The 12,298-nt window shown below is 30.2% G+C and overlaps 1 protein-coding gene across 2 annotated transcripts; it reads left to right on the forward strand.

Annotated features, from left to right (window-relative positions):
• The first annotated feature begins 1,684 nt into the window (after positions 1-1,684).
• LOC107470400 (vegetative incompatibility protein HET-E-1-like) lies at positions 1,685-11,587 on the forward strand. Of its 2 annotated transcripts, none has more exons than XM_052255067.1 (8): positions 1,685-1,745; positions 7,817-9,084; positions 9,162-9,252; positions 9,378-9,535; positions 9,663-9,714; positions 9,826-9,911; positions 9,999-10,092; positions 10,617-11,587. In XM_052255067.1, exons 2-8 carry the CDS (start codon positions 8,227-8,229, stop codon positions 11,174-11,176), a joined length of 1,899 nt encoding a protein of 632 aa, XP_052111027.1. In that variant the 5' UTR covers positions 1,685-1,745; positions 7,817-8,226; the 3' UTR covers positions 11,177-11,587. The 2 variants fall into 2 exon arrangements, with proteins under 2 accessions (XP_052111027.1, XP_015945294.1); XM_016089808.3 differs by lacking the exon at positions 1,685-1,745 and adding an exon at positions 5,860-5,908.
• Positions 11,588-12,298: the final 711 nt, after the last annotated feature.

Below are 12,298 nucleotides of genomic sequence, written 5' to 3' on the forward strand. Positions count from 1 at the left end.
GAAATGTACGACACAGTATTGGATCGAATGCACTATTCATGAACATCATTGTATGAAACTTAGTGACATGTATGTTAGGATCACTGGTTTCAACGTTGTTGGCAAGGTGAAGTTTTTGGGCATTTGAAAGATCATGATGTCTTTTGAAAATGGCTTAGTCTTCTTCACCGTTGGCTTTGGAGTGGTCGTCACCAAGGGTTTGGCCTCCAACGTGTGCTCTTTTTCATCGTCTTTATTTTTAGGATTTTGTGTTCTTCTCCCTTACTTTGGCTGTTTTGTCTCTGATTCAACAAGTCGGTCATTCGTTGGTTCTCTACTCGTAGAGACTCGTTGATGGCTAGTAGCTCAGCTTGACTGGAGGGAGGAGGAGGGTTACTCCATTCTTCTCTATAGGTTGTGTCCTGCAAAAAAGAGGTGAAGATAAGGTAGGAGAGATGATAGTAGGGTTAGTTTATCACTTTGGCCCTATGGTGGGCATCAAATGTTTCTACGTAGTAAGTCTCGGGAGAGGTATAGCTCGTCCGATCTAAGGTTGAATTCACTTCCACTTGGGTAGGATGAGGTATATGTCGGCTTCCCAAAATTGGTGGCGGTGGACACCTACAAAGGCGCTGCAACGCTCAAATAAAAAAAAAGGTGATATAAGTATATTGCAATTCAGAATAAATAGCGTACCTCTTACGTTAGGTTTTTGTATTTATAGAGTTGTTGTGCTATAGGCAGTTACTAATATTACGAAACTATTGAGGATATTAGCCTGATTTTGTGGCAACTGCTCCTTCACGTTGTTTGATCTTATAAAAAGGTCCGTTAAAGGAGAAAACACATTTCCTTTGATTTAGCACGTATTGTTTATTCAGATTCTGATTTATAGGTATAACTAAACTTGGTTATAGTTAACAAATCACTTCTTAATTTTAAAATCTTAATTTATAAATTTACTAAGACAAAATAAGTCAAATCATAATTGGACCTAAAACAAATAAAAAAATATAAAATAAATCTTAAAATAAATACTAATAAAGTAATGCATATTTGATTCAATTTGATTGACTAATGAGATTTTTCAATGTAATTTATAAATAGTAAGATATTTGATTTTCTATAATCATTAACTATTATCTTGATTATGCATATGTTAAACACATAATTTAACAATATTTATAACAAAATTTATTCTCTCAAATATTATTTTTATAATTAAATTAATTGGTATATGACAATTCTTAGTCTGTTCTACAAAATTCATATGACAAAGTCTCATATTTGCAAACTAAGGCGTATTATAATTTTCTATTTTTCCTTTATTGCAGGAGGTTGAACATCGGGACGATTATAATATTATACTAGCAACAAAAAAAAATTAAATATGAGATTATTAATTTATTATAGGTATCACGAGCTTTTGGTTATAAATGAGAAGAGATCGAGAGAAAAGATTGAACAGAGATTTGTCCCTAACCACTAGAGATACTCAGCCCTAAAACCCTCCAATAACTTCCACATTTTCCTCCTATATATTTAATATAATGAAATTTCATGATATTTCCATTTTTATTCATTAATTTTGTGGCATGATGATATAAATAAATGTAGACACTACAGTACATGCATGTATATAATTAAGAAAAAAGACGTCAATTATTACAAGATTTTGAACACTGCAGCAACAAAGAAGTGAACAAGAGCCAAGACTCCTTAATCCATATTGTTTAGTCTCCAACAAAGGGTTCTTAAATCTTAAGGTTAGTGCTCTACACTGCTGAATAAAACTTGTAATTGTTAATGAATTTATTATTTTATTTACTTTTAATTCAATCCACAAACTTTATTATTATTTTATCCAATTCAAACACACTGTTGCACATTCCTGTACATCCTTTCACTCTGTTCCCTCTCCTCTATTTTCCAATAATGTTGATTGCTTGTTTGTTTGTTTTCCCGAGAAAAGAAAAGTTGGAAAGGAAATCTCTAGAAGTGCTACACACTATTGAATTATTATTTTCCTTTTATCATCTTTTTGGAATTTTGATTGCTTGGTTTGTGATATGCATGAAATCTAGCATTATTATTGATTGTGTTACTGTAAAAAGCAAGAAATAAAGTTTAACAAGACCAAGTGATGAATGCGACCTAAGATAATAGGGAAATCAAATGTTATGATTGAAATATTGCCAAATGCAAAATAATAATTGAAATATGAGAATTCATATGATACTATTCCATGTCATGGAAAATGCTTGGTCTGCGATTCAATGGGAGACCAAATGGCGTGGCACCTAGAATCATCTTGTTTGTTTTTATGCTTTGTCCATGTGAACTTCACATGAAAAAATAAGAATTCAACCATATGCTATAACCTCTTTTTTACTAATTATGCACTTATTATTTGATGAACATAAAATATAATGTAACTTCTATTTAGAGTAAGCTACAAGTGTAATTTATCTTATAGTCATAGAATTAGTTAGTTACTTAGAAAAATATAATAATAGCTTTTAAAAAAATGAGTGGGTGTTATATATGAAAAAATATTTATTTTTTTATAATAGTAACAATTTGTCACTTTTTAGTTTGTACATAATTCTGAATTTGGTGATTCTCAGAAAAAATAATATAATATTATTATTTACTAAAATATGATGTTCAAAATTTGTCATTAGTGTATTGTACTTTTAAAAAAGTAAAAAATAATAAAAAAAGTCAACTCGTAGACAAATTATATTTTTAAAATATAAAAAAATAAAAAAACAATTAAAACTCAGCAATTCAAATTTTTACAATTTTAAGTTAAAAAAGTTTTCAATTGACCAATGACAAATTTTATTTATTTTCATATTTTTAAAATTCACCAATAATAATTTTCGTTTTTTAGGATCTCAACGGTTCATCGCCCAACAAATCATATGAAAAAATTTTAGCCACAATTTGTGTCCTTGTTGTTGGAGCATCAAATCTGTAACAGTAAACCGACAAATGTGACAATAGAATTTATTTGGTTTTCACTTTGCACTCAACAGTAACCTGGAACTGGCGGCTGTCAGATTTGATTTGATCCTTGGTTTGAAGACTGTAAAAGGATAAAAAAATTCTAAAATTGTTGACTGAAGATTTTCTTTATTTTTTTTAGGGCGAAGATTCCCTTTAATTGATTACAAAAATCATATTGCTTAGTTTCTGATTCTTTTTGAGTTAAATGCATACAACATGCGACTTCGTTAGTTAATACGCAATATAAAATCAAATTAGTCTTGAGGTTTTTACATGATAGTTAAATTGAATAATTTTTAAATCAATCAAATTAGCCTTTCAAATTCAAACTCGTAATCAAATTAATTCTTTGTTAATTGACTAGTCAACAATATTAATGGTAAACTGTAAATTCTCAATGAGCAAGGGAGTTTACATACACATGTAACGTATAAAAGAGGTGTTTGCCTTTTTTTTTTTTTTTTACTAAAATGGAAATATAAATATGTGAGTTTTGTAATTCTAAACTAAAATGGAAATATAAATATGTGAGTTTTGTAATTCTAAGGAGGAGAATAATTAACTAAAATTATAACTTAACATGTAATAATTATATAATCCATTTATATTTTAAAAAAAAGATTAAAATTTGATTTTCTAATTGTGAGTTACTTGACATAACATTAAAATTTATTAGCACAAAATATTTTTAAATTAGTTGTTAAATTGATTATTATTTGATTTTCATTATCTCATGATCAAATTAGTCCCTCTCCTCAAAGATTAAATAAATTAAAATACTTTTGGTGCTATATCAACTTCCCTAATATACTTTTGTGATTAGTAGTAGTATGAAGTAGTACATGAGTGTAATTTTTGAAATGTAGACATTGTTTTAGTTAATTAGTTGTATGCTCTTTTCTGGTTTGAATTGAGATATGAGTAAATAATAAAATTTCTTTTTGAAATATCATTCGTTTTTTAAATTAGTCTTAAAAAAATTTTTTAACTAAATTTATTCTTTAAAAATTTTAAATTAATTACGTTGATTTTTTTGCCAATTTCTTTGTTAACGACATTAAAATTTGCTGATATTACACATTAGTGATATTACAGCACACACTTAGTAGTCTTGATTAGCTGCAAATATAATAAGTTTATAAATTAGATCAAATCAAAATTTAATTGAAAAATAACTTTACTTAATGTATTAGAATCTTTCAATTTGAAGTTCATTGATCTAACTTAATATATTTATCATATTAGTTATTAATTAAAATTAATAGATGTATACTGTGGTGTCACTTAATGTGACACATTAACAAATTTTGACGTCATTAGTAACAGAAATGATAAAAAGATCAATATAACTAATTTAAATAAAATTTTTGAACGACAAATTTAATTATTTTTTTTCGAAAACTAATTTAGACAAAAAATAATTTTTTAAAGACTAATTTGATAATTTGTTCTTTAAAATGTAGATACATTTTGTTATTATTGTTATTTATTATTATTAAGTAGGAGATAGTGAAAGGAGCAAAGATTAAGAAATTGAAAGGGCATTCTCAGTCTCAGTGTACAATCTATTGGCTCCACACTCACCCTACCGTGGTCCATAGATAACTAATTTATTTATGGATTAATTTAACCAATACCCTAACTTGCTCAAATATTCCAGATCTACTCTTGTTCACGCAGTAATTATTGTTTAATTTCATGGTCATGGATAATGTGAAATATTAAAATACATATGTTATGTAATGTGAGCATGTTTTCCTAATAATTTGTGAGCAAGTTCTCTTTTATTTTATTTGATTTTCACCTAACATAAACCTTGGATCATATGTAGTGGAGATCGATCTTTAGAATGAAAAAAATAAAATAAAATAAAGAGAGTTACGAGACATTTCCAGTATGTCTCATAAAATTCCAATCAGATTGGTTAGGTTAGTTGCGTTCTTTTACAGTAGGATTAGATACATAGGTGTTATAGATAGGAAAAAAATATTATGATGCAACAAATTGAAAAGATGTAATACGAAAAATTAAAATATTATATGACAACAATTACATAAATATATATTATTAGTATTAAAAGGTATATACTATAGTATCTATGGTTATAGTAGCTACAATGACTATAAAAATAAAAATATATCTTTAATTTTAATAAAACTTTTTAAATATTACTAAAATGATTTAACTATCATAATTAGCATAGCCATAAACAATTCCATCATATTAAAATTAATAATTTACGTAACATGAATTTCTTAGGAGACAATGGTGAAAGCCTAGGGGAAGCGTGGTTGTGGTTGAGAGTAGTGGAGGCGAGGTATTTGGAATGTTCGATATTTTCAAAGTGGTGAAAATGATGCATACAACGAACCATCTTATCATACTTTTAATTTGTTTACTTTCTTTTTTCTACTCTTTTGTAATTTCCTTTTATGCATGTAACGCTGTAGTATCCTCATCATCCTTCCAATCCAATTTTCGTTGCAAGATATAAAGAAGAAATAATGTTTCACTTTCTTTGTTCTATATGAAGGGGATTCACAACAATGAAGAAACTCTTATGGGGTTAAGCTATAAAGAAAACACACATAGCCATAGACTCCTATAATTCCTAGATAGATATCATAAACCAAGGTCCAAGCCACACACCCTTTTGAGAACAAAGGTTCTTCAAGTTTCTTATATTCATGATGGGGTCCTCACTCTGAGTGCTTTCACGTGAGTTTCTTTCGTTCTTGTTCTTGCTCAAAAATTCCACACATCCCAAAGAACTAAGGGAAAAAAAAAAGGACAAAGGCCGTTTTGGGAGAAGTTTTTTTTTTTTAAATTAATTTCCTTCAATATTTTTTCTTTTACAGAGAAGGGTTGAAAAAATTGGAATTGAGGTGTAGAGGAAGTGGTGGAAAGTTGTTACAGAGTAAGGTCCTTTTCCTGTCATTAATACCGAATGTATATATATGTAATGATAATAAATAATCTAAAATTAAAATTCCATACCTACTATTTATATTTTTATCATTATATCGATTCTAATTTCTAATGGCTTACGTATAATTAATTTAATAAAAAATTAAATAAAATTTCAGAAATTTAAAAGTTCAACTACTTTGTTTGACAAATTCTTTTGATGCCATCTCAATTTCTTTTCCATTTATAACACTTTAAGAAAATTTACATCTTCTTGGTTGCTAATTTATCTATTTGTCAATGATGCACTAAATGGGTTGGTTTTTTTTTTTTAATTTAGCTAATATGTTATTCTTAACACACGTGTATTAGCAAAATTCTAAATTAAATTGCATCATTATTTTATTTTTGAGCAAATTTATGATATACTTCTAAAAACGTTGGGGTTTATTTGTCTTAATTTGTTGTTTTAGAAAAGAAAATGGTGTGATATAAATGAATGATAGTCATAAGAGAAAGAAGATAGGTATAGAGGTAGAGTACATAGTAGGCAGTGTAGGTAAGAAAGTTGTCTAGAATAGCAATAGCAATAGCAACAAGTTAGTGTAATTAATTAATGGAGTGTGTTTTTAGAGTGAGAGAAACACGGAGGCCAAGAATTGAAGTTGGAATTGGGAAGGGTTGTTTTGTTGGAATAAGGAAAGGGCTACCATTCATCAAGCTGTGACTTCTTTTTTTAGACCCTTCCTTGTCTAATCGCTTTCTTCTTCTTCAATTACTTGCTCCCTCTTGTACTATGCTTTGCCCAGTAATGCCCACCACCCCACAACTTTTACATTTCTTCTCTTTCTTTTCATTCTATCTCCTTTATTTTATTTTAGGTTGGTCAATTTTTTTAAAAATATACATCATATTTAATTTTATTTTTGATATTTTTAATTTTGTTCCTAATATTTTGTATTGAATTAACATTCAACAATAATTTTAATATAAATAAAAAATTAAAAATAAAATTAAATATTTTAAAAAATTATAAACGTTGAAAATAAAAAATAAATGTATTTTTTATTTTATTATATCTATCCTAATTCTATATTATGTAGACATTAAAAATTAAAATATATATTAAAAATATGTAAAAGAATATATGCATATATATTAATTCATAATAACTAATTTAATAACTAATGTTTTATATATACTTACTATTTTTGTTACACAAATATTACTATCGAAGGCATTATTTTATACATTTTAGTGCTTTTTATTTTTTTAAAAATATTATTAAATGAGAGAACACTAATTTTTTGGGAGTACTGCATGAATTATAGAATTATGTACGTGTACGAGTTTTAATTACACCAATTAAAAACTCCCCTTAAAATTTGAATTAAAAAACAAATCTACCACTACTATCTCGAAAGTTTGACATTGGTCTTCAATATTTCAGCCAAAAAAAGTACTTGTGATGTTTCCAGTTTGCTTGCAGATTCTCGTATCGTTTGTTGTTGATGTTGCCAATGCCATGCTGGTATTTGACTATATGAATATTGAAAAGCAAAGTAGAATAGAGTAATATTCTTTGTGTAAGTAACAGTTTTAGCCTCGAAATGGAAATTGGCTTTTTCAAAATTCTAAAATTTTTTTTGGATCTCTTCACTTTATCATACGATAAAAAAAATTAAAATTATTATTTTTACATTAAAATTAATTATTATATATTTATATATAAATATATATATATTTTATATTAATGACTAATTTTAATAGCGAATTTTATTGTAGATATAATAGGATGAATGAAAAATAGTAGTACTACTACAGTTTGATTATAATAAATTGCGATGATTGATTAGTTTAAATTGAACGAAAGACACACACATAGTTGGTTTCTAATAGTGAAATTGTTGTTGGTTAGTTACGAGAGGAAGAAAGGAAGGAAGGAAGAGACATAGGTGTAACCTTGATAGACTGTGAAAAGAAAGAGGAAGCAGCAGCGTGTGTTGTGAAGAGAGCCACGAAGCAAAAGAAGGCACAGATCTCAAGAAACTCTCACACCATTGCTCCACACGACACTTGTTACCTTTTTCTCGTTTTGTTTCCTTTACCAAAGGTTCACTGCACTTGTCCATTGACTTGTACCACCAGCTACCACCATAGTTGGAGGGTCGGTCTCAATCCACTTTCCAATATATATATTCTTACCATCAAGAGTGTGTCCACACATAAACTTCTCTTCTTGGGCTCTGTGATTCTTCTTGGTTTGTTTATGATGGTTACTGACCTCAAAACAAGTGTTCTTATTGGCTTGGGATTTGGAAACTGGACATGTATGTTTCACATTGGTATTTAAGGGGATTTCAATATAAGGAGGATATGCTGCTCTCTCATGATGGTGGAGAAGATGAAGTGTTCTTTGATTCTCTGGATTGTTTGTCACCACCTCACGATGATGATGATGATGAGTTTGGTTATGAGGTTTGGATGAATGAGCCTCTTTGTGTGGAGGAAAGGAGGGAAAGGTTTCTTCAGAGAATGGGTATGGTTAGTGTTAGTGTCTCTTCTTCACACAATATGAATGATTTTGATGATGTCACATCTTCAACTGCTTCCATTTCTTGTGCTCCTACTTCTCAAGACGTAGCATTGTTTGATGAAATTAAGAAACGACCGGAGAATTCACCGGTTACTTTGCCCAAACAAGACTTTGGAGAATTTGGAACTTGTACAAGTAAAAAGAAGAAGAATTGGTGGAATCGCATTGCATATGGAATGAAAATTGGATCAAGATTGGATAAGGGAAGTACTAAAATTACAAGAAGGATCAATGTGAATCAGATTAAAAAGAGGTGGATGGAATTGAGTGCATTGTTTACTGGGCAGAATATTAGAGCTCACGATGGCCTAATTTGGACCATGAAATTTAGTCCCAGTGGCCGCTATCTTGCTAGTGGAGGCCAAGACGGCGTTGTTCGCATTTGGCGTGTCGTATCCACCGAGGCATCCAGTCTTTGCTTCAATGGAGTTAAGAGTGCTGACAGCAAAGTGAAACCACACAACTCTGCTCCTAAAACTCAATCCTTTGTTGTGTTCCCAAACAAGATTTTCCAAATTGAGGAATCACCAATGCAAGAATTTTGTGGTCATTCCAGTGATGTCTTGGATCTGGCTTGGTCAAGTTCAGATGTGAGTTTAACTTGTTATTAATTCTCTTATGTGTTCTCTTTGAATGTTAATCTGATCTATCATATCTCTTGATGCAGATTCTGCTTTCATCTTCAATGGATAAAACTGTTCGCATGTGGCAGATTGGTTGTAATCAATGTCTACATGTTTTCCATCACACAGATTATGGTAATTTCAGAACCAACCCTTTTAATCTCATTCTTTTCTGTTTAGTTGTAACTATAATATGAACCATTATTAGGATAACTTAGTATGATATTTAATTATTGTATCTCTTATTTACATGGAAGCAGTGACATGCATTCAATTCAATCCTGTTGATGAAAATTACTTCATCAGTGGCTCCATAGATGGTAAAGTTCGAATATGGGGAATGCGCGAAGAGCGAGTGGTTGACTGGGCAGACATTCGAGATGTCATAACTGCCATAAGTTACCAACCAAATGGAAAGGTTTGTTAATGTTATCAGTACTCAACTAAATCTTGTCAAAAAACTTTTTGATCTCTTTTCACTTATTCTTAGTATAAAAATTTACATTCAAAGGGGATTTTGAACCTTAGATTGTTTATTTGTGCAGGGATTTGTTGTTGGTTCCCTTACGGGCATATGTCGCTTTTATGTTGCTTCGGGTAAGTACTTATAGCTTTGAGTTTACCATAGTTATGATCCCTGGTTTTCTGAAAAAAATAAGATAGGAAATGAATTAAACAAGTGTCTAAATTTGATTACTAATGATTTAGGCAAACATTTCCATCTTGAGGCACAGATTAATGTTAGCGGAAAGAAGAGAACATCAACATCTCGCAACAAGATCACTGGAATTCAGGTTTTGATCTCGACATTCTTCACTAAAAAGAATTTTCATATTTTATACTTAACTTTGTTAATATTGCAACACTTGGTTCCATTGCAGTTTTCCAAGAAAAACCACCAAAGAGTCATGATCACATCAGAAGATTCCAAAGTCCGAATATTAGAAGGCATGGAACTTGTTCAGACATTTAAAGGTAGAGCACTCAATACCAATGCTAGGATAGTTTGCAAAATTTTAAACCTTCATTTTTCTTTCTTATAACTTTTCAACTTTTGTTTTGTGGTTGGTCAACCTTCATTTGTATCAAGATCTTTAGTTAACCTGAAGAACTTGCGGACTTGTCATTGTTACGGATTTCCTAAATGTTCTGTTTTTTTGTTTTGCTAAGCAAGCGTAATCATCAATTTTTATCTTTTTGTTTAAATTTAGACTCATCTCCTATAATAATCTTGTTTTTGTGTGTATATGTGACTATGTGTGTGTTTTATTTTTGTAAAATCTGTTTTAGGTTACATAACATAACATGTATTCCCTTTCTGACCTTATTGAAAAATCACAAGAATATTGACAAAATTAAGATAGTTCTTCCTTTTTTTTATGTTTTAAAAGCTCTGATATCAGGTAATGAAACTATTTGTTGGTAAAAATTCAAGCAGACAAGATCAGAAGAAATACATTAATGATTATATTTCTAACAATGTAAAATTTTATCTTTAGGCCGTCGAAAATCTGGAAGTCAGACATCAGGTGCATTTATGTCGAGCGAGAAACATATAATTTCAGTTGGAGATGACTCTCGTGTATATATTTGGAACTACAAAGACTTTGGAAATGCTTCATCCAAGCATGCAAAATCGAACAATTCCTGTGAGTACTTTTGCTCCAAGGGTGTTACTGTTGCGATACCTTGGTCAGGAATGAGCACAGAAAGTAGCAACTCCTACAACAATTTTGCACATTGTTTCCCAGAAACTCAACACCAGCTAGAAGCTGCTCCCATGGTAGTTGGTTCTTCGGAACGTTTTTCCTTAGGTAGTTGGTTCTCCATTGACGGCACGTGCCGTGGTTCCATGACATGGCCAGAGGAGAAGCTCCCTAGTTGGGATTTACCTCTTGCGGAGCACGATGAATTCCATCACAGCCGGCCACAGCTACGCCCCAAAGAACCTTGTAATGACGGCTGTGTGTCAGAAACATGGGGACTATCGATAGTTGCAGCCGGTTGTGATGGGACCATCAAGACATTCCACAACTTTGGATTGCCTGTTAGGCTCTAGGAACTAGGTTGTTATATGCCTTGTTTGGTGCTCGGAAAACCAAAATAACTTGCTCAAATACAAGACACCTCTTGATTTTTGCGTTCCACATTCTTGAAGCCTTGGATTCCAAGAATAATTGGCAAAGAAATTTGAAGCATTGGAGTTTTGATTGATGGTGGTGGTGTCTGAGGCTTTGTTCCTACTTAGCTAGAGAAATTTTCTTTCTTTGATTGTTAAATTCATGTTAGATGTTATTAGCTTCTGACATGTTTCGGGGATTTGTACATTCACAATATTATTATGCTACTAATTTTAATGTGGTCCTGCTTGTAGAGTCAGGCCCAGGAGTCCAAATTTTTTGTGTGGATATTGTTAGTTAACTTACATGACAGGTACACATTTTTTTTTAAATAAAAAATTGCAATTAAAGTTCTGTTCCAATAAGGCTTTTGTGACATTATGTTGTTGCTCCTTTAACGAATGACGTAATAAAGTGGGATAGCAGTTGAGGTTTAGTTCAAGTGGCAAGCATGGTGTTTTTTATTATGCTTAATTTGGAATTGAAATTTGATAAGACTAAGTCGTGGATGAGAACCTTTAAGTACAGTGTGTGTGAATATGTAATGAGAATGAATTTGTGATGTTGTAATATTTTAAGAATTGTCTAATTCATCCGACAAAAAATGTGACATAGGATTGTGTGATGTTATGTAACATTGCTTTTCCCCATATATCTATAGGTTTTAAGTATAATACATCAGTATTTTGATGAATTTTATTCATTGATCTTAATTATATATTATATATATTTTTTATAATTAAAATTAATAATTAACAATTATTAAAATTTCAGTATACCAGTGTGCGTAACATTTTTTTTTATAAAATTACAATGCTTTAGCACAATTAAAGTACTTTATTTAGATTTTCTTAGGAAATTTATAAATATTTTTTTAAAAAAATATATTTTAATTTCAAATAGGAGATGTTTGGAGGTGTAGACAGAGGGTTTGTTTATTTCAAAGTTATGTGAATATGTGATTTCATCATTTTTTATAGGGGTTAATTTCTACGTATAAGTGATTTTGCTATACAAGTCTTACAAGTTCTCTAATTGATAGTACGTTTAAACGCGCTTGT

This window comes from Arachis duranensis, chromosome 10 (genome assembly GCF_000817695.3).
Source record: "Arachis duranensis cultivar V14167 chromosome 10, aradu.V14167.gnm2.J7QH, whole genome shotgun sequence".
Classification (NCBI taxonomy): Eukaryota; Viridiplantae; Streptophyta; class Magnoliopsida; order Fabales; family Fabaceae; genus Arachis; species Arachis duranensis.

Bases quoted from the DNA above. Each gene is read 5' to 3' on its own strand.
- LOC107470400 (XM_052255067.1), top strand. From the start codon at position 8,227: ATGTATGTTTCACATTGGTATTTAAGGGGATTTCAATATAAGGAGGAT. The intron at 9,085-9,161 runs GTGAGTTTAACT...CTCTTGATGCAG, and splicing joins TGGCTTGGTCAAGTTCAGAT to ATTCTGCTTTCATCTTCAAT. The intron at 9,715-9,825 runs GTAAGTACTTAT...CTAATGATTTAG, and splicing joins TCGCTTTTATGTTGCTTCGG to GCAAACATTTCCATCTTGAG.